Below are 24,592 nucleotides of genomic sequence, written 5' to 3'. Positions count from 1 at the left end.
TAAGTCCCAACTCCCAAGTCAGTCAACCATTACTTGACTCTTGACTCTTTCCCGAAGCACCTGTCACTCAACACACGCGCTTGCTTGTGCTCTGCTGCCACATGTGGTGTATAGCATTCGGAGCAGAATTTGGCTCAGGTTCAGGAAAGTATTGCATGGTTTATACCGAAGAAACTAGATAGATAGTTAGCCACTCCCTCCCCTTATTATACTTACTATACATAGTGTGAAATGTGGTATGGCTCCAGCGCGTGCCTAAAGTTAAAAAAATCAAATATCGCGAAGCCGAAACACGAGCTGATCGTAGCTTGCAAGTTAGCTTTAGTTTCGTTAAAATTGGTAACTTTATGCTATTATGAATTATGAATAAAAAATCAAATTTATTCATCATAATAAACAAGACATAGGAATAAAATGTCCATCGGATAATATCGTCAATATGGAAAGTAAGCCTTTGGTGTCCCACGGATAGTTTGCACACTATATTTCTTTGCTCTCTTTCGCGTACGTTTGACAGGAGTAATAATGATGTGTCGTATTTATAAACCTTTTGCGAGTTAAGAAGCATAGCTCTAATTTGTATTTCTGTTTGTATTTAAGTTGTGACGCCGCGATCCTACGGTCTTCCCCACAAGATGTGCTTCGTACCCCCATTTTAGTCGGCTCGTTTCTATAATACCTAATATCACCAAGCAATAGAAATATATTCTCTGCACCACCCATACGACAAAATGGTGGAAATTAATGATGAAATAAACTCGATTTTTCAAAAATAATTAAACCCACTTCCTAAAATCGTGAACGAATATTCGCCCGAAGGCGTGTGGGATGTTGTTAAGTTAATCAGCCTCATAATTGCCACAGTCGCCGTCAACTCGTTAGTGGAACTTCGTCTGGATCATTACGCGCAAACGTCATTTGCTTGAGGTGTTTCTTCTTACGATTGAATGAACGGAAACTACAGTAGGTCACACCAGCGAGTTTGAAGTGCTGTTTATTGAAGTGATCCTAAACTTAGTTTTTCTGCTGCTTGCAAATTGATAATGTATGTGAAGCAAAGTATTTTGTTGGTGGCTGTGTTGGTTACCAGACGATGCGATGCATTGTTCGAAGATACTGGAAGATATCCAACCGGTTGGAGCATAGACCATACAGAAGACTGTGCCAAGTGTTTAGTAAGTGAAACCTCGTTGTAAATGAACATAACATGTTTACGTATTTTTTCTCTATAACCCTAATAAGTTAAAACTGCGTGGATTAAATTTGAGCATTAAAGATTTAATACGTTTGTTGTATTGAAAAAAGAAGAGTGCAAACTATGTTAGCCACGATATTTTTTGTGCTTAAAAATAACGTTTTGACGTTTTAATTGGGCAGCTTGAACGCAAATACATTTGCGGAGATGAGCAAAAATGTCAGCGCGGTTTGTTTCGAGAAAATCTTTACCGCTCTGCATTTGTCAATCATTGCTTCGGATTGAACATGTTAAATCCCACCGTGGTTGACGGAATGTTAAATCGGATTGACGCGGACGAGTCCGGCTGGGACGAATATTTACAAGTAGGTTCAGAATAATGCATGATGTAAAATTTTACTGTACAAAAATGTACACCAATAATATTCTTACAGAAACTTTTGCTAGTAATCAACGGCTCGGGTTTATGGACAAGCACGTATTTCACAACCAGAACTTCATGTGCGCCAACAAAACTGAACATTAAATCTCGTGAAAGTCAAGAGCTTGGCACAAAGAAACGAATGGTACGTGATCACCCACGACCAGGTAGGTTTAGACCAGCGCGAAAGGGTATGACAAGATACTTTTCGATCCACCAATTCCGCTGCCCCATCAATGACTCAGTTGTGTGGAGAGAAAAATATCGCTATTGCGACAGGCGAGACAAGGTGGAAGGAGCCACAGACTGTCTCTGCAAGTAAGTTGCGCTTACAATATCATAGCACGCTTAAATTTCTGCTATTCAAACTGTTTTGGAAAGACAATGTAATTGATCATACATAATTTCAGTCACAAAATCGCCCTGTTAGGATTATATATGTTCTAAAACAGTGCTTTTCAACCTTTTTGCAGACTGTCCTCACTTTTTTGTGGCACGAAAGTTTCATTCGTATTATGCGACCTAGCGCATTAGATGCTGTTGTTTTTTTAAATTACCCCAGAACGTGTGTAACTAATTAACAGTCAGGTAAAACACCAGAATACATAGAATATTTTGGATACGTAAAGAACATTATCATCAATATAAGAGATATATAACCCGTACCGATGTCTCGGCCTTTTTTTAGCTAGGTCTCCCAGTTTGGTTACAGCAAAACTAAATGCGCTGATTAGACACAAAACTATATCACATCAAAATATCAAAGTGCCGTGAATAACGGATCCAAGCAAACTTTCGGGAACCGCTAACACACTCGACAATATTTCATGACGATGCGCATTAAGTTTTCGATTTGGTTTGTCTTTTACTGCATTTTCATGCCCACTTTTCAGGCACAGTACTGTGACGCAGTAAAAGGAGGCGCTGTACTGAGCCTGAACTGTCGATTGGTGAGGCGGTCTGTAAGAAGGTCTATATAGGCTTGAACGATTTTGGTTTCAAAATTACAGACCACATTCTATAGTCAGATAATGATATCCATTTTGATATATCGTTAATAACTTCGTCTACAAATCCTCGGCCCCATCTATCCTATGCCATCAGAAAGCTTGCTAAAATACCTTTCAAACCACACCCAACTTGTTATATCCGAAGAAATTTAATTTTTATGACGTTTGTGATTAACATTCGGTCGGTAGACACCCATTAGCTTGAACAACATGATGAGGGTTGTACGTTCCAGTAGATTGAAAATATCCTTGATGCAGTTCTAACAGTTCTCAAAGTGTATGTGGCATTTCGTTGCATGAAACAACACCGCAGACACACAAATATCGTCTTTTATACGTACCAAAATAATTGTGGTACGTGCAAACCAAACTCTGAAATGCGGTTCACACTGTGAAACGCCCGGTGTATGTAATATCCACCATTGTGCTAGACAAAAAAAGTCCTAACTAGAAAGATTGTCGGGCGATTGTCATCCGCACGACAGATTTTCATAACCTAGAGCGGGTTGTAAAGCACTGTTCTAAAACAGCAGAGTTTCCCACAAACCAGTATTTTGAAAACACATTATCGGCGGGTATAGCACGTGTGTGATAAATATTCTGATATCATTTATTTTATTGAAATAAATATCGATTAAAATATTATATGTTGGCAGTGTTGTTTGAGCCATATCTACAAGTTTCATGTGTTTTTACGTTGCAGGGACGACACGGGGTTTCTCATTAACTCAAACGTTTGCTTGGACAATTTCGGTTACGAAAAGCAAGGTTGCATGAATGAACCCAAAATCATATTTTGCGATTGTTCCAACATTACTACTACGTCAGCTGACACATCTCAACGGTAAGCATGTCTTGGGGTTTTCCAAACATATGTTGAAATGGCTACCGTTGGAAATGCGATTTGCACATGTTTATTGGCATGATATGTGATACTGAAAAAAAACAGACTGAGATCCATACTCCTACATATGGTCAACGATCCGTTCCAACGTTTTTTGTCACAGATCTACAACCGGAGCTCTTGTCCCAAGGTATCAGGGTCTGAACTATTCAACGATGTTGGAACCAAGCACAACATCTTTGGCGGTAATATTAGAGTGTTTTTCATACACAAGAATGCTGCTGTTATGACACGTGCGGTATTTTTTACATGTTTTAGTTTGGAGCAAGCACTCTTGAAGAGTCGACGTCAAAGACTGCAAACCTCACCGGAGTGGTGGTAGTTTTGTGTGTGTTACTGTTTTTCTTGATTGGAGTTGTAGTTTGTTACGTCATAAAGAAGCGCTTTTTCAAAGATTCGAATGATCAAGATTGGACCACACTGGTAAGCGGTGATTTGATAAAAACAAAATTATTATGTAAACATTTTGTTAGGACAAGTACGTCACAGCTTTGGAAATGTTAGGAACCACTGCTCTAGGATATGTTACAAGAGTTTAAAAGAGTTTGTTTTTATTGTTACCAGCAACATGGCATTGAACCATCGGTACAAACAACTGTTCCATCACCTTTGCCCGATGCTGGCTACCTGAGTGTGAGAGATGAACCGGAAAGTATTTACCAAACTATTGAACCTAGTTCACAACCCAAACCGTCAAGACTGTTTTCAATAACCAGCACGGGAACGATTGCATCATCGGGATCACGGGCGAAGCTGTTTCGTCCCACAGCCATGTCCCTATCTTCCGAAATTCTCCGGCGCAACGTTGAAAGCGAACAAGTGAATGCGGCAGCTTTAAAAATGGATGAGGACTACGCGTCAATCACCGCGAAACAAGATGAGCACACGTATGATCTCCCGCCCGACTGCGTTGACGATAAAACAGTGGGTTCCGATACCAACGTGTACGCCACACCTTGTGACGCAAAACTGCCTGAAGACGAATTGGAAAGCGACTTGCGCGTGAATCCCCTTTATTCAATAAATTAGTAGAAGCAGCTGCTAAATGTTTAAATTTTGATATGTGCTGATATGTGTTTGAATTGGTGGTTTATTTATTTGTATAAACGAGCCAATCGTTTTTTTTACAATTGCTTTTGATTTGTGAAGTTTGCCACGTGATTTAAAAAAGTTCAATATGCTAGAAGTAGTTGATGGGATCTTTTGGATTGTTTTTCTTTCAAATAAACTTGACTTCCACATAAACAAACAGTTTCCTTGTACAACATGGCTGGTATGGTGGTTTATGAGAGGGAACACTGGAAACAAAGAGAGGACGCATGTTGTGGTTTTTGAAATTATTGAAGTTGTATTTGTGCAGTCTAGTTAAACTAAATTATACAGTGAAACCATATCCTGTTGCTTTGCCTGCTTGTCGATGAGTCCAAGAGAAATATGTAAGTTGTAAATCCAACAATGAGCATATGAACACAAAAGCCAACATCGGCATACATTCCATACTTTTCGTGTGCAAACGTTTTCGCTCATTGGATTACTTTGAGCACCAGTTAGAAACTTTTTAATTGTGTTGGTTTTGCCTAATTTCGTTTGTCCGCAGTTTTTCTAGTTTACGTGTAACATGGATTCGACCAAGGAAATGTCAGAGACCATGGATACTTTGTTGGAAATATCGAAACTTTTGAACTGTGGGTTAGACGCCGAGACGCTCCAGGTTTGCGTTCAGCTTTGTGAACTTGGAGTTAATCCGGAAGCGATTTCCACCGTCATAAAAGAAATAAGGTGCAGTTACAATTCATTAAACAAAGCAGTAGATTGTTTAGTTAGCCACATTTTTCTGTAGAGAGCATATGCATGTGTCTTAACCATCCAAAGTATTTTCCACTGTTTTGTAACTATGTTATGTTGAGGAGATGTTAAATTAGTAATAAAAATAGGCCCGGCATTTTTATGAATTTAAAACATCTTTTTGTTTGCAGGACCCAAACATCCCATTTAAAGGACCATTCAAAGAAAGCAGAAGAAAACAAATAGAAAAAATTTTACAAACTATATTCACATCACACAAGAAAAGTGTATGTGACTACCATGATGACAGGGCTGGCAAAGAGTTTGTTGAACATTTATTCTGTGCATCATATGTAGTCAAGTGCACAACATGCAGTTCAAGACAAAAACAGTTATAGAACTATCAACAAATGTATGTATTCATCAATTACAAGATAAAAATTTTTATATGAAAATAATTTGTCAAAATTTCTTGCATGCAACACACATATTTTTATTGTGCTTACCACGCATTTAGCATGTTTAGCTGCAGTAGTAAAAAAAAGCTCAATTGTTTCTGAAATAAAAATTATAAATATCACTGGACATTATTTGCAAAAGGCAAGCTACTGTTCTTTGTGAACTTTGTCATATATTTCAGGCATTCTTTCATTGCAGCAAGGTATAGTCTTACGCATGTTATCATACAGGGTGTGATCAAACATTTGCCGAAACTCTTCCCTGGTCATATAGCTGTCTGCATAAAGCATCTGAAACCTAACCAGCACTGTTGGTAATATGACCCTTGAAACAAAAGCTACTGGTAACGCTTCTCACCCTCCGAATGACTTGGTTGCCTGTTCCAAGCTTCGAATAGTCTTCACATTGTTGAAATGTTTAGTGTGTGGCTCTCCATATGCACCAACATCAACATACATCTCCCCTTTTTTATTAGATGGGGAAAGCATTCCTGGATTATTTGGCAAATAGAATGGGCAAATCCAAAGTGGGTATAGCTGTAAGAAATGTGTCAGGCCTTGTGCTTATCTCATTTTAACACATACAAACATGCCTTGATTTCATCTTCAAATGTTTGCAAGCAGTCTCCAAGTTTATGAATTGGAAGCAACATGTCTTGGACAACATGGTGTTCCTCATATAGTTTTTTCACTGTTTCCCCTTGGGTTAATTTGAGCAAGGATATTTTGGGTGGCATCAACCAACCCACTAGCAATCGGAACAGTGGATTGTTACCAAATGGAATTATATCCTAAATGTAAGATATTATGAAAAACACTACACTCTCCATGTAAGTCCTCTGATGTCGTTTTACCTGCAGCTCCCAAAATATGCTTCTGGTGTGTCTGTGATAATAATCTCTCAAAGGTATGTATTCTGTGACAGTTGTTCCAGAGTTTAAAAATTGCTTAACATGTGAGAAAAACCAAGGCTTGTACCAAGTCCCAATCCTGTTCAACTGTAAGTAAATGATCACAATTAAAAAAAATGGAGTGAGCTTGTTAAAGTTTTGTCGGGAGCTGACTAATGCTCAGGAGTATTATAAACAACACCTACCTTGCCTGTTTCATAAACATCAGCAAAGTTTCCCGTCATAACTACACCGGAACTCTCTGAGAAAGCCAGAGCTTCAACAAAGTCATTTTTCTTGGTGTCCAATGCCTCTGTTTTGTGCATTATCATGTATGCTAGGTAAATTTACATTCTTGTGGTAACTTACCGTTTGTAAATTTTTTCAACAATTCACTTTTGGTGTTAGCTGGTTGGTATGTCAATTTCACATAAGGCTTAGATGGCACAATTTGAATTTCTGCAGCCACCAGAAAACCCAAAGTTCCATATGACCAAGGAACTGCATAGAATAAGTCTTGGTTTTCCTCCTAAGAATCAAAAAGTTTTTAAAATGTCTATTGTTGGATAATCAGCATTTTTACCTTACTACACTTGACCAGTGAACCATCAGGCAGCACCAGCTCATATGAAACACACACATGCTGCATGAGGCCATACTTGTGGGATGAAGTTTCAACACCTTAAAAGTTAATTATTAAGTTTTAGTTTTGTGCAGGAGCTTTCAGGTGTGGAATTTTAGCAATAAATGATTAATCCATATGTATATTTTACAGTTTTGTATATCTTATGAACTGGACCTGTTCCCATTATCAGACCACCAACTGTCAAATCATCCAACTCTGGCACAATAGGAAGTGTCCAACCTAGTGGTAGAAGAAGTGAAGTCACTTGGCCCATAGTCACCAACGGTTCCAACCTTACAACCTTTGCACAGACAAATTTATTACGTAAACACAATAACCCCAAAACAATTGGCAATTTAAGCTAAAGTTAAAACAGTAATTTCAAAAAAATTGTCTGGACAAACAAAATACCTTTCTGTGTGTATCTAGTTCCAAAATGTCCATCAGATTGATGTGAATTTTTTTCATATTTTTCTTGTACTTTCCAAGTCTAATTGACACTGTTGCCCACCCCGGTCTTCCTGTACACATTTTTCTTCCATCTCCTGAGCTTTTACACTCTCGCACCTGTTAAAAAAACAAATTGGCAAAGCTAGGAAAGATAACATATCAAAGCAGGCTTTGTTCAAAAAACAAGTCCCTTTTATGAAAACGTGCAGTAGATTTAAAAGTAAACCACTTAGGTAACGGTTTGGTGGTACAATACATTAGCTAATAAATATAAAATACACCAATGATGTTTGATAACATACCTGTTTCTGCACTGCTCTTACTCTTTCATCATGCTTTTTTGGAGCACTGTTGAACTTAAAAATAAACTTTGCCCGAACGTACATGTAGATATCAAATAAAAATGAAGCAGGTAGAAGAAATAAACATACAATCAACCACCGGTAGTTCACCAGGATGTATTCCAGACCTTAGTAGAAAATATATGTAAATATAGGTTATTTAATTTTTTTTTTGACAAACCTTTGCGTCGCAACCACATCGTTAGCATAAGAATAGCACAGAAAGCACCGCCGACAAAAAAGTTTGATTGCGTCCAAGTCTGAAAATCTTCCATCTTCCCGGTCTGAATATGAACAACGTCGCTTTGCCAAAAGGTTACAAAGGTCACTTTGTGCACCAGAGAGCAAAAGAATGCAGCATTTCTTGCGGGAAATTCCCTAAAAGGAAAACTGTCATTTGCAACTGCAAGAACGTAAGCATCGTATGAGAAAGAAAAAAAAAATATTAGGTCAGCGAAGAGCTATCCCGGACATTAACCATAAACATGTTTTTTTTTCTACGCTCTTTTTCACAAACGAAAATATATCTTTGAATTCTGATAAAGCGCTTTTGTATCAGTTGTAGGCTTTACGAGAATCAATGCATATCTGTCAGGGGAAGGTGTTTTTTTCAATCTCGTACATTTGTCTTTTCTAACAGTAATGATCGTTAAGCTTTTGTAACAGTGTTGCTAGTTCACGAACAATGTTTGAAGAGGATGGATTGTGATGAAATGGTTTCCGAAACTCGCCCAAAATAGGACATATGATTAGTTGCATTTTTGCAGAATTAGTTTGTTGACATTTAAGGCGTGTTGGACGACATACATATCGTCACAAAAACAATTGGTTCCTAAATCGGAACTTTTTTATGATTTTTCTCTTGTTACAAATCGAATAATTGCTTGACAAGACCTATATTTCCCCTTTTTTTAGCGTGCCGATTTGAAGTTTCAAGGTTGTCTTGTGTTTCACCGAATTACCCAATTTTGTCCACTTTGGGCCCTTCATTCAATCAACGGACACGCGAAACGGTGAGCAAACTTCGCGAGCCCTTTGAAATCCGAACCATCTGTTACGTGATCGCCGATATAGACTATGCAATTTAGTTCGGCTTGGCTGCGTGGGATCAATCGCTTGAGCCAAATGTGTTGTCAGGGGCTGCATGTTTTCTCAAGCACTTCGCCATTTCCTCTGTGAACTTCCCGAAGTGGTCTCAACGGTCACTGCAGCGGGCAGGTGCTCCCTGTCTTTTGTTGAGCTGTGGTTCACAGCTTTGTGATATGCTGATGACAAACGTGTGACTCGCCCAATTTGCGGATTTCGTAGACGACGCCAGTTTTAGACAATCATACAGTATGTTGTATGTCAGGTTACGTTATGTTCAGTTATAGCATGTTTTGATTGTGCGTCTTTAATCAGAATAAGAACACTAATAAAAATAATTTTCAAACTAAATGAAGTTGCATCAATTTGTGTGATCATCAACATGAAGGTGTATTCAATTTTGATAACGCAGTTTGCTTTACGTCAGGATGTTACATTTATTATTTTTGTTTATTGGAGACCTTATTCGTAAATAATTTAGTCGCCTGGAAGCTTAGTGAGGAGAAAGTCTAATTGTATTGAAGCGTGTAAAAAAAAACAGGAGTTAAGTATCTTGCGGGGGTGAGAAACGGGCCAACTTATACGCCGACTTGAGTAATTCGCTTTGGTCTGTTGCCACCCAGGCCTGTGGTGTGATCTAATAAATAGCGTTAATGTGACTCATCGCGCTGTGAATCGATCCTTATGTTATGCTGCAACCTCCGTTTACGTCTAAGTCACTGAATCGACGAGAAAGTCGATATGCGTAATCCCCAGCGAAACAAAAGCATTAGGTGTGGTTTGGTCACCCAAAAAACGGGTCCGGGTTTGTTCTGAGAGAACCACAAACATGGAGTTTCAAACATCTTGATGTGTTTTTCAGAAAAGGTACTCATTGCGAAGTTGTAAAAAAGGGTGTGATTAAATAGTAAGTTTGACAGTTTGTAGATATATCGACGTAAAATGGCATCGGGTTTGGGGCAAAAAGGCGAGAGAACGGTTTTCGCGAGGGTTCGTAAACTTTTTCTTGGCACTTTCTCTGTTTGGGTGGACGGCGAACGGCGGAACGCGAGACAGATGTTAGGGCTTCGCTCGTTACAAAACGTGCCCACTAAGATTAGTGAACTTCACTGGCAGATCTGGAGTTACGATTCTTTAAAAGTTGTCACAAGTGATCAGAAACGTATTTTTAAACAGCAGATTTTGTCCAATAGCAAATTTAAGAATTGTTGCATATGATGACTGAATCAATTGTGAAGGCATACATACCCCCTGTATCCCCGTCAGTGGATGAAAACTTGTGCCGTGAAACACTTTCGCCGGAGCAGGGCGGTCAGAAGGAGGCGACGAGTTCCAGAAAACCCCTACGCACGCCGAAATGCGCTAGATGCCGAAATCATGGGGTCGTCAGCACTCTCAAGGGTCACAAGCGTCACTGCAGATGGAGAGATTGTCAATGTTCCAATTGCCTCCTGGTGGTGGAAAGACAGAGGATTATGGCAGCACAGGTAAGAGCATCAATCAATTGTTGCTAAACCTTAAATATTTCTAAGCAAACTTGGATAGATTTCTTTCGAAATACTGTCTGTAATAAGACTTTAACAGCATAGACAATTTGAGCCACGGGTAACTGGAAGTGAATATCCTACGATTTGAAGCGATTTCCTTCAGGGGTATCGTCATTTTACGAGTCGTTAATTAGCTTGTTTTATTTGCATGTACTTTCAAAATCAAAATGGCGGCATAATGATAAGTTCTAACAAATACTTCTGAAACAAAATATAAAATCTAAATAATTATTTTTAAATCGAAAGTGATGTTGGAAGTCCATACACCTTTTACCACAGGATGGTTTTTAAAGCTCTTGAAAAATTGACAATGGGAAATTTAAAGCTGCGTATTTTCAAAAAGCACGTAATTACACAACCGCCTTAGGAAGGTCGTTAAACAATGGATGTCCAATAAATCGTTTTCAATGCTGGTAAATGCACGGGCATAAATTTACATGAAAGAAAAATTTCTTTGTTAAATTTCATTCTATAGTTAAAATCACTCAAGGCATATAGGACATCTGTATTGTTTGGTACATGAAGTTTTGCTGAAATGTTACAAAAAGTGGAAGAGTTGCATGAAGACACATTATTAAAATAATAAAGATTCCAAATGGAAAAATAGGTAGAAGGCGGCCTTGCTTCCGAAATCTTCGCCCCTATGGTTTCAAACTAACAATTTTTTGCGGTTAAGGAATGCTGTCAACACATGATCGATGCGCTTAACAGCTCGGCAAAATGAAAGGCTGCTCGCGTGCAAATAGAAACTATTTAGGGCGGCACAGAGCAAACCTTGTTTTTGGTCGATGATTACGGTCTTAGGCAACGCAATTTTGGCGAAGGGTCAGCCCCTAAATTAGCAACACGCCTCATAGGGCATAAAGCCCAGTCAGCTATCTGATAAGCGGCAGCATACCCACATCAATCCGAGCCAAAAATAACTTTGTTGCTTGTGTATACGCTGTAGGAGAGCGGCCATATTATGAATACGGTAATGGCGGACTCTGTTTGTGACGCCTCGCAGACAAAGGTGATATGACCCCGCAACAAAGTTCCCAATCACAAAGTCCATTTGTCGACGGTAAATGGTATACGCCTGTGAATGCCTTCGCCAATGATTGTGAAAATAGAACCACCAGAACCAGTCCAGTGGGAACGGATCGTGTTGATCCCAGAAACCCAGAAGATCCGATGGAAACTCGATTGAAAATGAGCACCTAGCAAGAGCTATGTTTACAAACAACCAGGCGAAAAGCGAAACTTTATGTATTTTGGTGCACTGTGGATAAGTCATATAACGCCACTGTCAGACTGCCACGTGAGAAGGTTGGTGTGCGGGTACTTGACCGCCTCGCGCAGCTGTTGACTTTCGCAATGCACAATCAGAACGGCAAAGTTTGGCCATTAAGGAGTCGCGCGCGGAAGTTGTGAGTCTGTTTTCGGTCGACCCAAACAAAAAGCGGTAACCAATGCCGTAAGTTTCGCAGAAAGGGGACCCCGTGGCCAAACTTTATCGTGGGAAACTGCGGGGCCACCGAATGCGGGGTAACGAAGCGCCTAACCTCGTGGGACTGACGAAATCCATCTGTTTACAATACCCGTGATTCGATAAAAAACGCTTCGCTGGAATATAAACAATGTAAATACCCTCGATATTGACTCATTCCGTGCACGAAATCCCCACTGAGCACTTTCTTTTTCTTGAAAAAAAAGAATAAGAAATGACTTTAAATATTTTTGTCCGGATATGTTGTTTCTCTTTAATTGTTGCCCACTTTGCACTGCAAGGGACCCTCGGTCAGCACATGGCCTTTATGACCGAGACATGAATAGCTGCCGCGGGTCGGTTTTACGCCTTTCACGTGGACAAAAGTCACGTGCCGTTCGGGCATATTTCAACGGAGCAGTTCGGCATCAAAGCGACATCGCGATGACATGGGCGCCCGCCCTGTCCCGCATCTGCGCTCACTGCGAGGTTTCTACGGGGATTTAGGCCAAGACTTTCCGGTCGTGTTACAGGTGCGGTGTCGACGCAAGTCAACATGGTAAGCGAACACCACTCTAACGGCCGCCCGCCACTGCTTGGTTCCACCAGATCGGCGTGCGTGCCTCGCCTTGCGCTCTGGGCGCGATCGATGGCGATGAGGCGCGGCTCAAACAAAGCGGAGACCCGCCTGATCTCTATTTATCAATGGGACGCATTCCGTTCTCCAAATATATGTTCCCCAATACGTGCGTTTTCGTTACAATCGACCGGCTGTGGAGCTTGGGCGTTGAAGGAATAGCGATGGAAGGAGCCATTTTTGGCGAACGACGCATTGCGCAAAGGCACGAATAAAGGAAGTGGATGATTTACAACGCTTCTGTCACGTAGCATTTGTTATTCGAAGATTTTATATCATCACCAAATCGAGTCTTTAGGTTTAGCGTGATATGATTCTTTAAAATCGTGCCTGTCTGCATAGCAACGCACACTTTAAAATGAAAAGAATACACGTCGCTTGTTGATAGCGAGTAGATCACTTTTCTCTTTCCGACAAGCAAACAATTGTACAGGTTACAAAAATTTGAAAGGCCCCCTTGCAGGAAAACCTAGATGTGCCTTTTTCCAAGGTAAAAGTTTAGGTAGAGACGTCCAGCTAATGACTAATCCAAAACTGAAGTGTGTTGTTTTTGCCCAAAACTTTGGCAGGCTGTTGATACAACACGGGGGCGGCAGCATTATTTTGTTGCATTTAAGTTGGACAGAGGGACGCCAGGCAAACAATTTTTCGGGATTTAATTTCGTCCATGCTTTGATCTGCAATCTGTCGCAGACGAATACCACTTAACAGCGACTAAATGGCAGGTCCCCCGTCAGAAATACTGAACACCACACTGACTGAGTGAGTGAGTGAATGAATGAGTTGCAGTGTCCATATTGCCCACCAAACATTTCACGAAACTTTTGGCCAAATTCTGATGCATTTTTTTTAAAAACAAAACAAATACTTTTGCGAATCACTATGCAACAAAACTTTAAAGAAATTTTTTTACAGGTCGCTTTGCGCAGACAACAAGCAGCCGACGTCAAAAAAGGGATACGAGTTGACTCCAACGACCAAAGAACGTCGAACTCCGACAGTTCGCAACTACGCTTGGGATCGGATGATGGGACGGCAGCTTTACGAGCCAGAAGCAAAACACTTCGCAGTGTAACATCCCTTACCAAGACAATGTTAAACGGTAAGAGGCGAGTTAAAAACATCGCGAACAAATGTTGAACTCAAGCTTTTAGGCATCCAAGAGAACGCTTCGCGACATTGCCTTCCTCCGCTCAGCGAGAGGATGCGAAAAAGAAAGGCGTTCGCCGACAAGGAGCTGGACGACGCAATGATGCAGCGGGAAATGTCGTACGCTTGCGGAGTCGCATCCGTGAAACCATATGCGATGCCGTCACCAGTTGCACGGAACGCGGGTGGCCAACTTATTTATCCGAGATCGTCACCGTTGCGTGACTCTGCCCTGATGAGAATGCAGGAAGTTCAAGCTAATTTTCGGCCGCACTGGCCACCGAAAACAAATTTGGCTGAGTTACACCAAAATCATTCTCCGGGCAGTTTTACCGAGAAGCCACTTTCGAGCAATCTTTCACCGATTCCACAAACAAAGGCAAAAACCCCAGAAACCCCAGGAACCGATTTAGCAAGCCTCGCTTCTCCCAAATTGTTGTCCCCGGTGGATCACGGCAACTACAGTGGTAGTGAAAGTGGCAGCAGTGCATCCAAAAGGAGGAAGTCTGATGTTTCGGTAATAAAAGCTGACACTTCGCCGAACATACAAGCAATACGAAATGTTCAAAATGGCGGTGTTGTTTCCAATTCTCTACTGAAGTCAAGCCACATGCTGATGCCTACCGAAGGACTCAAGCCGAACGTGGAAGCGATGCATTCAGTGCTCTCCGATCGACATCAACAAAGAATCGAAAGTGGTTTTATTTCCGAACCGAATGGAATGTGTCCTGGTTTTCCAGAATGCACCGATCCCCTCTGCCCGTTCAATCAAGTATTCCCACTCCAAAGACCACCACCGACGAATGCCCGGCCTTACAGTAAGTTGATAAACGGAGTGCGGCAAAATGTTGACAGCCACTGGCTTTACAACATCCCCCTACAAGCTTACACGACGTCCATCGCGAACTTTTTGAAGTACTCGCCACTCAACTCCAATGCCGTCGGGTTTTCTGGGTTGCCTTTTCCGGGTACACCACCATCCAATGACGTCCAGTTACGCAACTATTTATTGCGCCTCTCCAATATGATTTACGCAAGAAATGTGATGAAATTCGGTCAGGAACCCGGCATGGTTCATGCACATGTGCCCAAGGCTGGCGCGTTTAACAACAAGAAACAGACAGCACGTTTTACAAGCGAAAGCAGAAGGACGCCGCCTCGTTGTAAAAGTTCGAAACACAACGAAAGCTGTCTAAATTCCCCTGGAATAAACAAAGCGAAATATTCGCAAGAGAAAAGCGATTCTGGACGGGATTGTTCGCCTGAGGTGTATGATGTTCATCAGTTCTGCGACGAAAAGTTCGCAAAACCTGCAGAAAATGTGCCGCGTTTAAATGGCGTTGCTGTGCCGGGTTTTGGAAGCAAAATCTTGGACAACGCTACGTGCGCAAGCGACACGGAAAAAAGCCATGGTCATCGTTCGCAGTTTCAACCTTTTGTGAAAGTGTTCGGTAACTACGCATCCACGCCACCGAGAAAAAACAAAATAACGCCATTCACTGTCCAGTCAATCATAGGTCACGCCAACGCCTGAAACATGTTCCACTTGTTTATGCAGTATATTATTTGCGCGCTTTTGACAGTTTCCATATTTGCTGCCTTGCGTTTTAAAAGGCGTATTTTACTTTGTGTAAACAACTTGTTTTATGTTGTTGTTTTTTGGGCATTTTTTAACGTGCTTAGTCTGTTTTGATTTGTTTTTCAGTTTGGTTTCATGCAATACATTTGTCACGGCCAAAAAATGACATCACTTTTGTTGAAGCGCGACGAATCCGAATAACGGAGCCCGCAACATTAAGCATATCGACTTCAAAAGTAGAAAAGCGACCAAACTTATCGCACACAACAGTAATAACGTAATCCCAGCCGGCCAGGTCGACGTTCCAAGTTTGTCGTTACATAGGACAAGACACTTGTTTGTAATCCGCCGGCGATATTACTGGACACAGCAGAGCGCGCCTTTTCAAGTAGTGATGCGGCGAACAAATCTGAAATTGAAGAAACAAATTTAGAGATCAAAATACCGACCGGCAAATCTTATTTGGTAACAAGACACCGCACTTATGTTCCTGGACCGAGCGATTATCGGTTATTCGATGAGGGGAGGCCGTCTGTCAAACGAATACGCGACAAAAAAAATCGTTGTGCGTTGTTTAGGCCAACGTCCATTTAAAATGTCCGATTTGGATGTCGTTTCAAATTTTTGTAACGGGCAATGTAGCCAATATGAATCAAGATTTTTTGCTATTTAGATTGTACGCCTTCAAATCACAGACAGACAACTATTTTTTATCATGCCTTTGAGAATCGTTTTTTTTTTAATATAAAAACGAATGTTATTTTACTCCTCAAAAAAACAAAACAGATTTAAAACAAAAATTTAATGCAAGGAAGAAACGCACTTTTCGTAACTGATCGTGAAGAGAAACATGAAAGACCAGGGTGTGGTGGATTAAGTTAAGTGATCATAATCAAATTGTGGTTTTCTGCCCCGTACACTTTTACCACGAGAAATTTTCCCTAGAATTAAAGTGTTACCAAAATCATGTTATCAAACCGCAATCAAGCTCAAGCATGTCTGCAGACACACGCATTTGCAGCATGTAGTACTTATGGTCTTGCATTGGAATGGTCAGAAAGTGTTGTTTGAAGCAAACATTATTGTGTCTTATGACAATGTGTCTAATAACATTACTTTCCACACCTATTTTAGTTTGCCAGTTTGTAACGAATTATCCTTTGTTAATAAGTGGGTTTGCGCTTCACAGTGGACAGCATATAATGCACGGAATTTGATGGATTGGGGCAAATTGTTTTAACTAAACAGGGGAACAAACATAAATCGCCTGTTTCCAGTTCGCGTGCTTCGGGGCGCTCCTTCAGAGTCAGACTGACAGGCAAACTTCAATCAGGGCCGGACGCCGGAAAATTGAAAACGACAATAGCAGTGGGCGGCGCCAGGCAAATAACGTTTAACCGCAATCCCGATGCTCGCCAGCAATACAAGAGGAGCGTCAAACATTGAAGTTCACTGTTCGCAAACAGGTTGATTGGCTCAATCGCGTGCTGTAACTGATTCACTGCGGACTGCACACCCCGTATTTGGAACGGGGTAAAGGGGCCCAGTCCGCCCGAGCGCAGCCTGCTAATCCTTGCTAATTTAAACTTGCTCAACCGGGCGGCCATCTTGTTTCATTCGTTACACCGCGTAATGTGCGTGCCCAAACACAGCGAGCCCAACATCAATGTCGAAATTGGGTCCGTGACTGGCGCATCGGTTGACAGTTGCTGTTACACGACCGGGGTGCGCGACCGAAAAACGAAACTCAAATGCCGCTAATTCGATTTTTGTTCTTAAAGCGTAGAAAGGCTGCCAGCGGAGTCTGAGCAGCTTTGTATTAATACGGTGTTGACACACAATCACAGCTGAAAGGTTAATTGTTGGGTCCGATGTTCTTTAGTTAAAGGAGACGGGGCTGTGTGGCGACCAGATATGGTAGTGGGGACTTGTGGCTGACGGGAAACGAACAATTTTCCTCGGGGAACGCATCAATTGTGTTTAACATGCTTTGCGCGATAAACCGGTTTTCCGCTAAACTAACAGAACTAATCGCCAGAAATTGATGGATGCGGTGAGCAGCGAGATAGGCTTTGGGTCCCTTCAACAAACTAACCTTGCACGCAGGGACGCAACTATAATTCCACGTTAAATTTGTTCCCTTGTGTAGGCGTTCGCCCGAATATGATTAAATGCGAAATGCAATTAACGCAGAACAAACATCCTGCCCGGGACTCTTTTAAGCCCAGGCACGAAAGTGTGTCAGGTTTTGACGGGCGGCGCCACCATCGGCGCGAATATCAGCGTAATGAGGCGGTTAATCCTAACAGTAGCTCAACTTTATGCATCCGTACAAGGTTGTGGCGGAGATACAAACACACATGTACGACCTTGACCCAAAACAAAGGCTTCAGAGTGGATTGGAAAGCTTTCCTTGTAATGTGTTGTTGTCTAATCAAGCAGTGCGCGCCTGTCACGCATAGACGAACCTCATCTCGAGCCGTCATTCGTCTTGACTGCCCACTTTTAACCGTTCCATCACTAATTGTAACCGACGAGTAAGTTTTCTCGATTGAAATGAGCGTTTGTTAATGAGTTGTAACTGAGAAGTTACAAAAATAAAGCTACAGAATTTTACTGCTTTTCCACGACCAAGTCGAACTCCCATTAGTGTATTTTACATATAGTTGTGCAAAAGAAAACCGTTGCGGAATCGCTCGGCTGGAAAAACAAACGTCTTTCGCATATTCAAAGTTTTATTCTTTTTGAAATAAACATTCGTTGAAAAAACTGCTCGTCGGTTTTCGAGCACAGAAAATAATTTATATTTATTGGAGGGTCAAGAAGTGACTCAAACAACTCGGGTGAACGATTCGTTCATCTACGGAGATACGGTTCGTCGCTGGACAACGTCCACTGGGTGGGGAATCCCGGAGTTGGCAACTTGACGGAGGAAACCGGGGCAGGAGACTGCGATGTGGTTGAATCACTGCAATGAAAATACAGAAAACAATCATCAAAAAAGCAACATCGACCGCTTTCGATGATTTGTCCGTATTTACTGAGGCGGGACATTTTTGCTAGGATTTGGTGACGTTGGTTATGACGTTTCTAAGTCAGAAAGGATGTTTTTCGTTCGCCGTGAATGCGATAGGATGGAGGCGGTTTGCTGATTGGGGTTTAACCGGGGTCGCGGGTTGCTCATTGGGAGGGTCACAAAGTGCCGAAAGGACGTTTCACGCTTTGTCGGATTCACAAACACCGCGGGTGGACATTACGCACCCAGAGTGGCCAGCTGGGGGGCAACAAAATGGAAACAGCAAACAGCAAGTCATGGAAAAAGTAATGTTCGGCGCCAGATGTAAAATTTACGGCGGGATATTCATTCACTAACATTGTGCGCATGTTTCGTTTGTATTCCGGTCGCTAGTTTCCCGTGAAGCAAAACTTCACGGGAGATTAGCAAAACCCGAAGCGACCTTCCACACCCCCCAGAAAAGCGAGAGACATCGGAGGTTAATCGTCGATGTCTCGAGAGGCAAACGGGACCGTGTGAGAAGGATTCCTCGTTGCCCCGCAATCACAACAACCTCCACACAGTGGCGCTCGTCTTTCGTCGAGACCGGGATACGTTGGCCGATCGAGCTCGGGATAAGCAGGTCCCGCCTTCATCGCCACTTTCATCCCGGCGCAAATGTCTATGGGGCCGATTACCCGCCGCGCGCGTAACGCGAGAGGCGTAAAAGCAACACGCGGACAAACACGATTACGCGGGACCGCTGTGATCGGCCGGGCGCGACGTGCAACAAGCGTAAAGCCGCGCTGCAAGTCGACGATCGGGTGGCTTGCGTTTTGTTTATCGCAAAACGCCAATCACGCTCTGTAAACACGAAGTCAAACGTCGAAACGTAGATTTGTTGTAGCATCCCGCTAAATACCAGGACAAGATATCGGATAAATATTGTGATTGAATGCAGCGCTTTCCCCTTGGACAAAGCAGTCTTGACCAATGACCAATATTGGGTCAACAAATGAAAGCAAAAAATGGGAAAAATATTACCGAACTTTCACCAACCGTCTCGTAATTAGAGAGATATCGTCCAACGTCACTTATTTCACCTAATACTTTTCGCCTTTCGCGCTTTCATTAAAACCCGATTTCAAGGTAACCGCGGAAGCATGTCGGCATGACCGCACGTTTACGTGTAGGGACTTGATATGACCCAGAAAACCCGATCCCAACGCAGAAATATTGTCTCTTCATGACAGACGAAGAGAATATATCCGGGCGTCGGCCTGACCCGAAAGACCCCTCGGTTTTAACCACACCGTTAACACCTAGAGGTTCCAGTATAAAAGTTGCCTTTCGACAACATCGGCAGAGTGAAATGCGGTGAAACCTCACACGAAAATGATATCATGTGATTCGGATGTGGAGTGATGAGGGCGATTTCTCAGCGCGCAAATGTTTAGCTCACACCCAGTGTCGGGTTGCGCACCAGGCGTCGAGTGAAATCTCCCGCGTCAAACCATGACAAATCCCTCGGCCCAAAACACCGCGTTACTTTACAGCACCAGAAATAAGCACGAGGAGTGAGTTTTTAAATCATGGCAGGCAGCGGCGGGATCAATGGATTTCGTTCGAGTTGGCGGCGGCTTTTGGCATTGGCACTTTTTAGCGCCTGATTAGTTTGTCAACCTACGGGGTAGGGGCAAATGTTTGCCGTGCGACCGCAAAGGCGTTTGCGTTCAAACGTGTAAACCCCGCTTACTCTGACATTCCGCGAAATGCGCAGCTGCGCCCACGTTTGAACAAATGACAAAAAGCCGTTTGGTAAACCCGACTCATCCAAGCCCTCCTGTCGCCGAGCACGTATTAGGGCAAGACCGACATTTTCGAACACTTTCTTGTTTACGGATCGGGGCAATCGGCAGCGTCAACAACCTTTGGCAGACGAGATGGGTGCCGAGGACACCGTTGTTGGCGGAAGACGGAAAGGGAAGCCACGAGATATCCGCGCGAAACAGAGAACAAAGTTTTCGAAGAAAAATTGAACGGAGACATTTAACACACAGTTCACACAACGTAGCAAATATACGTGACTGCCGTTTAACCGACTGTATTTTTCAGCCAAATGGTTCACCCCCAGTTACTGTCCCAAAAGAATAATGTCAATAACTCTTTGGTCGAGTCTTTGACAGGTAAAATATTCTTTGAGTGCAATGACTCAAAGTTGCCCATTCTTACAGGACAAACGCGCACCGAAATCCAGCACACAGCGCGGTGGGATCTGTTTCCTACCTCCCGCGCCCCAAACTGGAAAACAAAGGCCCCGTGGGAAGAGTTCAAGTGCCACGGTCGACACATTCCGCGATTGTATTAAACAAAGACAAGCATTTTAGCATCAGGTGACCACTTGGAAGAGTGTCCAAAGGCGACAGACGTCTGGTCGCAATCAACTACCAGGGTGGGCTGCTTCGAAGACGAAATTTGCGACCCGGTAAAACAAATCAACACCACGTTAAATTACCCACAATTCCCTTTCTGGCCCAACAGGCTTTTATCGGCTATGACCTCGAGGTGTGCGGTTGTGCCTCGCTGGTGGGAATCGAGGCAACAACAGTCAAGTATTCTTGCTCCCACGCGTTTGTTTACGTTAAAGGGTGGAGACTGCAGTACGGTTTCGTTCAGTTGACAATAAGTAGCTCTTTAGCGACATTGCGTGTTAAAAAAATTGGTTTACCGGACCCTCAAAATAATATCCGCTATGCTTTTGGAAACGAAATCGATAAGAAGCAAATTTCGCATTAAATGGAATGGCGAAAAACTTATTAAATATTCATATTTGGTTTTATTTACATAGGATTTTATACAGCTATTAGTGCCTAAAAGTTGCTAATTTTTTTTACAGTTTTACATAATTATAGAAAGGACCACTTCTCCAGCCTTTAAAATATACTACTTATAAATCAGCTAGGGTGCAAAATAAGTGGAGTTAATAACTTTGAATAAAACGCCAAAGCTAAGATGCTGTTAATCATTGTAAGTAAACCTATACTTGGTTCATCATTAGTACTAAAAGGTGGTTTCAACGCTTTTCTGCAACCACTTGTAGTAGTACTGATGATGAACCAAGTATAGGTTTGAAACGTTTACTTAAAATGATTAACAGCATCTTAGCTTTGGCTTTTTTATTCAAAATAAATCAGCTATAGTATACGTATTTTTTTTAATCACAAAGAGTTGTGTGTAACCTTTTCTCCTCCAACTGCTTTGCTCCACTTTCAAGTTGGGATGTTGACTGAAACGCACTCATGACAACAAAAGGGGGGGCCACTTTTCTTCTGTCATCTCTTGTGTAGTAATAATTGTTGGATAATTTTGCATTTACCCCAGGAGGCAAGTTGGGCTTTGGGATGGTTCTGTTTCATTGAAAGAAATAGTTCAATTACATTTCAACCAAAGATAATCTCTGGTTATGGTTGCATTAGTGGTTTCCTAACTGTGGTATGCAAAGGTCTTCTTATTAAAACTATTTTGTTTTTACATAAAACAACTTGCTTACATTATAGTCACTTTTAAAAAAAATTCTGGTTGGTTGTAATCTACTTTCAAGCCAAATAAATCAGTATTAAAATGAGGTCATATGGGAAAACTATGCCGAAACAGTTTAATGTAGAAAGTTTAATATGATCATAACAGTAGCACCTTGTTGATATATCATCCTTATAACGCAGCCACATTTTGTTTCTTCTCTGTAACATAAGGTTTTGGATATTACCAAAGAAATTTCTGTTTCAAAACAAGAACTACTTACCAAACCTAGCCATTTGGTTATTGCAGATACCAATGGTGTTTGTTGGGACATGATGTTTTTACTTATTTATATTTGCATCTTACTTAAATCTACACAGATTCTATAAAAGTAAAAAAAACAAGGATTTCGACAATATGTTTGCGACAGATGATTGATAAATTCAAGGTGCAGTGGTAGCTAACACAATAAAAAATGTAATTGAGCAGCGATATAAAACTCAATGTGCATCAGTCACAAAACTTAATGACAATCAAAAAGTTTCTTTGTGGTTTTCTTCTTCCATTAAGGCCCATGATCATGGATTCCTCTACATCATACTGAGCAATTCATTTGCCAATATATTGTTCTGTATGTGGATTTGTTGACTGCGATGACATATTCTCCTCAATCTGGTTGGCAGTTTTGGTTTGCAGCATGCTACGAAGAGCCAGTTCTTCTACTTGCAACCTTTTTAGTTGATCCTGCAATTTGTCCTGCAGTTTCAGCAACTTGGTTTCATCTTCTTTGAGCACTGACAGTTTAGTAGACATTTGAATTCTACAATTTCAACTTCTGTGAATTAAAATAACATATAACTCAATCCTTGGGTATAAGTTTCTAAGCCAGAATGTCCACAATATGGTTTTGTGCATCTTCAACTTCTCTTTGCCACCAAATGCCCAATTTACAGTTCAAGTTTCCACTTATGTCAGTGATTTTTATTGCTCTCAGTTTAACCAAAGCATGATCATCATTTTGTGTCATTCCCATTAAATGACCTATTACCATCACCAAATCACCGACTTGAATGCCTTTTATCGCCATTGGTAAATTAGACAAGCCAGTTACAACAGCTTTACCAGTGCCATCATCAACGATCATGCTTTCGTCATGGACCTCGATGACAGTGCCTTGAATCCATGTGTTACATAAAGTAATTGTACAACTTATTGTTTTCCGGGTACTTGTTAGGTGGAAATCCCATTTATTGTAATTTGGCCTGTCATTGCCGTTGTGGTTACTTGCTGTTAAGGCATTCAGTTGCCGCAACAAAACTTTGTAAGCGGGCTCCTTTAAAACCGAAGATGTCATGGTAGTACTCGAGCTTAAACTAATCTTGCAAAACAAAATTATTTATGCAGTGATTGGCCGTTTTATAGCCGAACCTACTTACATAAGGTTACTTTACTGTGTAAAAACCGTTTATTGTTGACATCCACCTATCCTGCAATTCGTTCTCTACCGGACTGGACATTTTTTTGATATGCGTGTGAGTACAGGATGAAGTTCTTTTTTGCTTAACAAATGCATTACATTTACATCGAAGTACTGCAGTAGTTTACATATGTGGGTTAACGCAGTCCAATTTAATCAAATTTAGTGTTTATAAAAAGTTTTTTTATGTTATACAACATGCATGTATTACCCGACTGTAATCACTAATGCCCAAAAGAATCTGACCTTGGTACCTAGACTGACATGCATGTTCGTGCAACTCATTGGACTGTCCACAATCGCACTTCCAAAGTAATAAAATCGAAAGATTACAACCAATCAACACAAAAAAATTGACCGAGTCACAACATCTGCAGTTTCATTCTATAGGCCGTTTCATTTACCATTGTTTGTTGCGTACAATGCTATTTTCGTACAATGTCACATGACGCTGGTATTTACATCAAGTAAATTCATCAAATGTGGTATTTGCTGACAATTTGGCAGAATTATTTTTTATTTGACCGAATCACTGTTTGCATCCCACTCGGTACTCTGGAAGAGATATTGTCTCAAAATTTGAAATTGTGTTGCAGGGTTGAAATAGAAACCAAATTATTACAAATATGCATTAAGCTATGTTTAAACATGTGCAAATTTTTATGACAAAAAATTGGTTTCGGCCGAAACTTGCAAAAATACTGGGACGAATAAATTCGGCAAACGAGCTTCCGGTGCATGTAAATATAACAATTTCTTGAAAGTAAACAGATGTCGGAATACGTATTCTTCGGTGCTATCAAAACATACCGTATCTAAGCGTAATGTGTTTCTTCCGACCTTTTGTGTACAAAATAAATTATCGGGTAGCGTCGATAAGTTAATTGCACATGAGACAATCCAGTAGACAGAAGAGGTCGCCTCTCCGCTTACTCTCATTAAAAATGCAGGCGCGTGCATTTTTTCGACTGTCCGTTAAAAAGGCGCCTCCCTCCAGGTGACTTCGACAAATTCAAATTGTCTGCGCCATAACAACCAAATTTAAAGATTGGAGTC

At 41.4% G+C, this 24,592-nt stretch overlaps 6 protein-coding genes across 6 annotated transcripts; 4 read left to right on the top strand and 2 right to left on the bottom strand.

Annotated features, from left to right (window-relative positions):
• The first annotated feature begins 1,043 nt into the window (after positions 1-1,043).
• Positions 1,044-1,938, top strand: LOC145906946 (uncharacterized). The gene is made up of 3 exons (XM_082994426.1): positions 1,044-1,175; positions 1,378-1,560; positions 1,630-1,938. The coding sequence occupies exons 1-3, from the start codon at positions 1,044-1,046 to the stop codon at positions 1,936-1,938; spliced, it is 624 nt and encodes a 207-aa protein (XP_082850552.1).
• A 1,065-nt stretch (positions 1,939-3,003) lies between these two features.
• On the top strand, positions 3,004-4,639 carry LOC145906850 (uncharacterized). The gene is made up of 5 exons (XM_082994347.1): positions 3,004-3,008; positions 3,330-3,470; positions 3,634-3,715; positions 3,789-3,953; positions 4,095-4,639. The coding sequence occupies exons 1-5, from the start codon at positions 3,004-3,006 to the stop codon at positions 4,557-4,559; spliced, it is 858 nt and encodes a 285-aa protein (XP_082850473.1). The 3' UTR covers positions 4,560-4,639.
• Positions 4,640-5,086: 447 nt separating this feature from the next.
• Positions 5,087-5,645, top strand: LOC145887789 (mitotic-spindle organizing protein 1-like). The gene is made up of 2 exons (XM_082979008.1): positions 5,087-5,309; positions 5,507-5,645. The coding sequence occupies exons 1-2, from the start codon at positions 5,149-5,151 to the stop codon at positions 5,559-5,561; spliced, it is 216 nt and encodes a 71-aa protein (XP_082835134.1). The 5' UTR covers positions 5,087-5,148; the 3' UTR covers positions 5,562-5,645.
• A 275-nt stretch (positions 5,646-5,920) lies between these two features.
• On the bottom strand, positions 5,921-8,389 carry LOC145887788 (delta(24)-sterol reductase-like). The gene is made up of 11 exons (XM_082979007.1): positions 8,261-8,389; positions 8,041-8,207; positions 7,700-7,855; positions 7,463-7,589; positions 7,247-7,344; positions 7,033-7,192; positions 6,870-6,976; positions 6,628-6,771; positions 6,367-6,564; positions 6,132-6,310; positions 5,921-6,071 (listed from the first exon to the last, which is right to left on the bottom strand). The coding sequence occupies exons 1-11, from the start codon at positions 8,352-8,354 to the stop codon at positions 5,921-5,923; spliced, it is 1,581 nt and encodes a 526-aa protein (XP_082835133.1). The 5' UTR covers positions 8,355-8,389.
• Positions 8,390-10,347: 1,958 nt separating this feature from the next.
• On the top strand, positions 10,348-15,622 carry LOC145908575 (uncharacterized). Its single transcript, XM_082995880.1, has 3 exons — positions 10,348-10,652; positions 13,733-13,919; positions 13,972-15,622. Exons 1-3 carry the CDS (start codon positions 10,380-10,382, stop codon positions 15,498-15,500), a joined length of 1,989 nt encoding a protein of 662 aa, XP_082852006.1. The 5' UTR covers positions 10,348-10,379; the 3' UTR covers positions 15,501-15,622.
• A 2,624-nt stretch (positions 15,623-18,246) lies between these two features.
• LOC145906567 (NADH dehydrogenase [ubiquinone] 1 alpha subcomplex subunit 7-like) lies at positions 18,247-22,661 on the bottom strand. Its single transcript, XM_082994005.1, has 4 exons — positions 22,343-22,661; positions 22,234-22,280; positions 21,780-21,947; positions 18,247-18,513 (listed from the first exon to the last, which is right to left on the bottom strand). Exons 1-4 carry the CDS (start codon positions 22,391-22,393, stop codon positions 18,402-18,404), a joined length of 378 nt encoding a protein of 125 aa, XP_082850131.1. The 5' UTR covers positions 22,394-22,661; the 3' UTR covers positions 18,247-18,401.
• Between the last annotated feature and the right edge of the window lie 1,931 nt (positions 22,662-24,592).

The sequence above is a fragment of the Ascidia mentula genome, chromosome 1 (genome assembly GCF_947561715.1).
Source record: "Ascidia mentula chromosome 1, kaAscMent1.1, whole genome shotgun sequence".
NCBI lineage: Eukaryota > Metazoa > Chordata > Ascidiacea > Phlebobranchia > Ascidiidae > Ascidia > Ascidia mentula.
The sequence above is the reverse complement of the archived record's forward strand: the minus strand, read 5'-3'. Positions and strand labels throughout refer to the sequence as shown.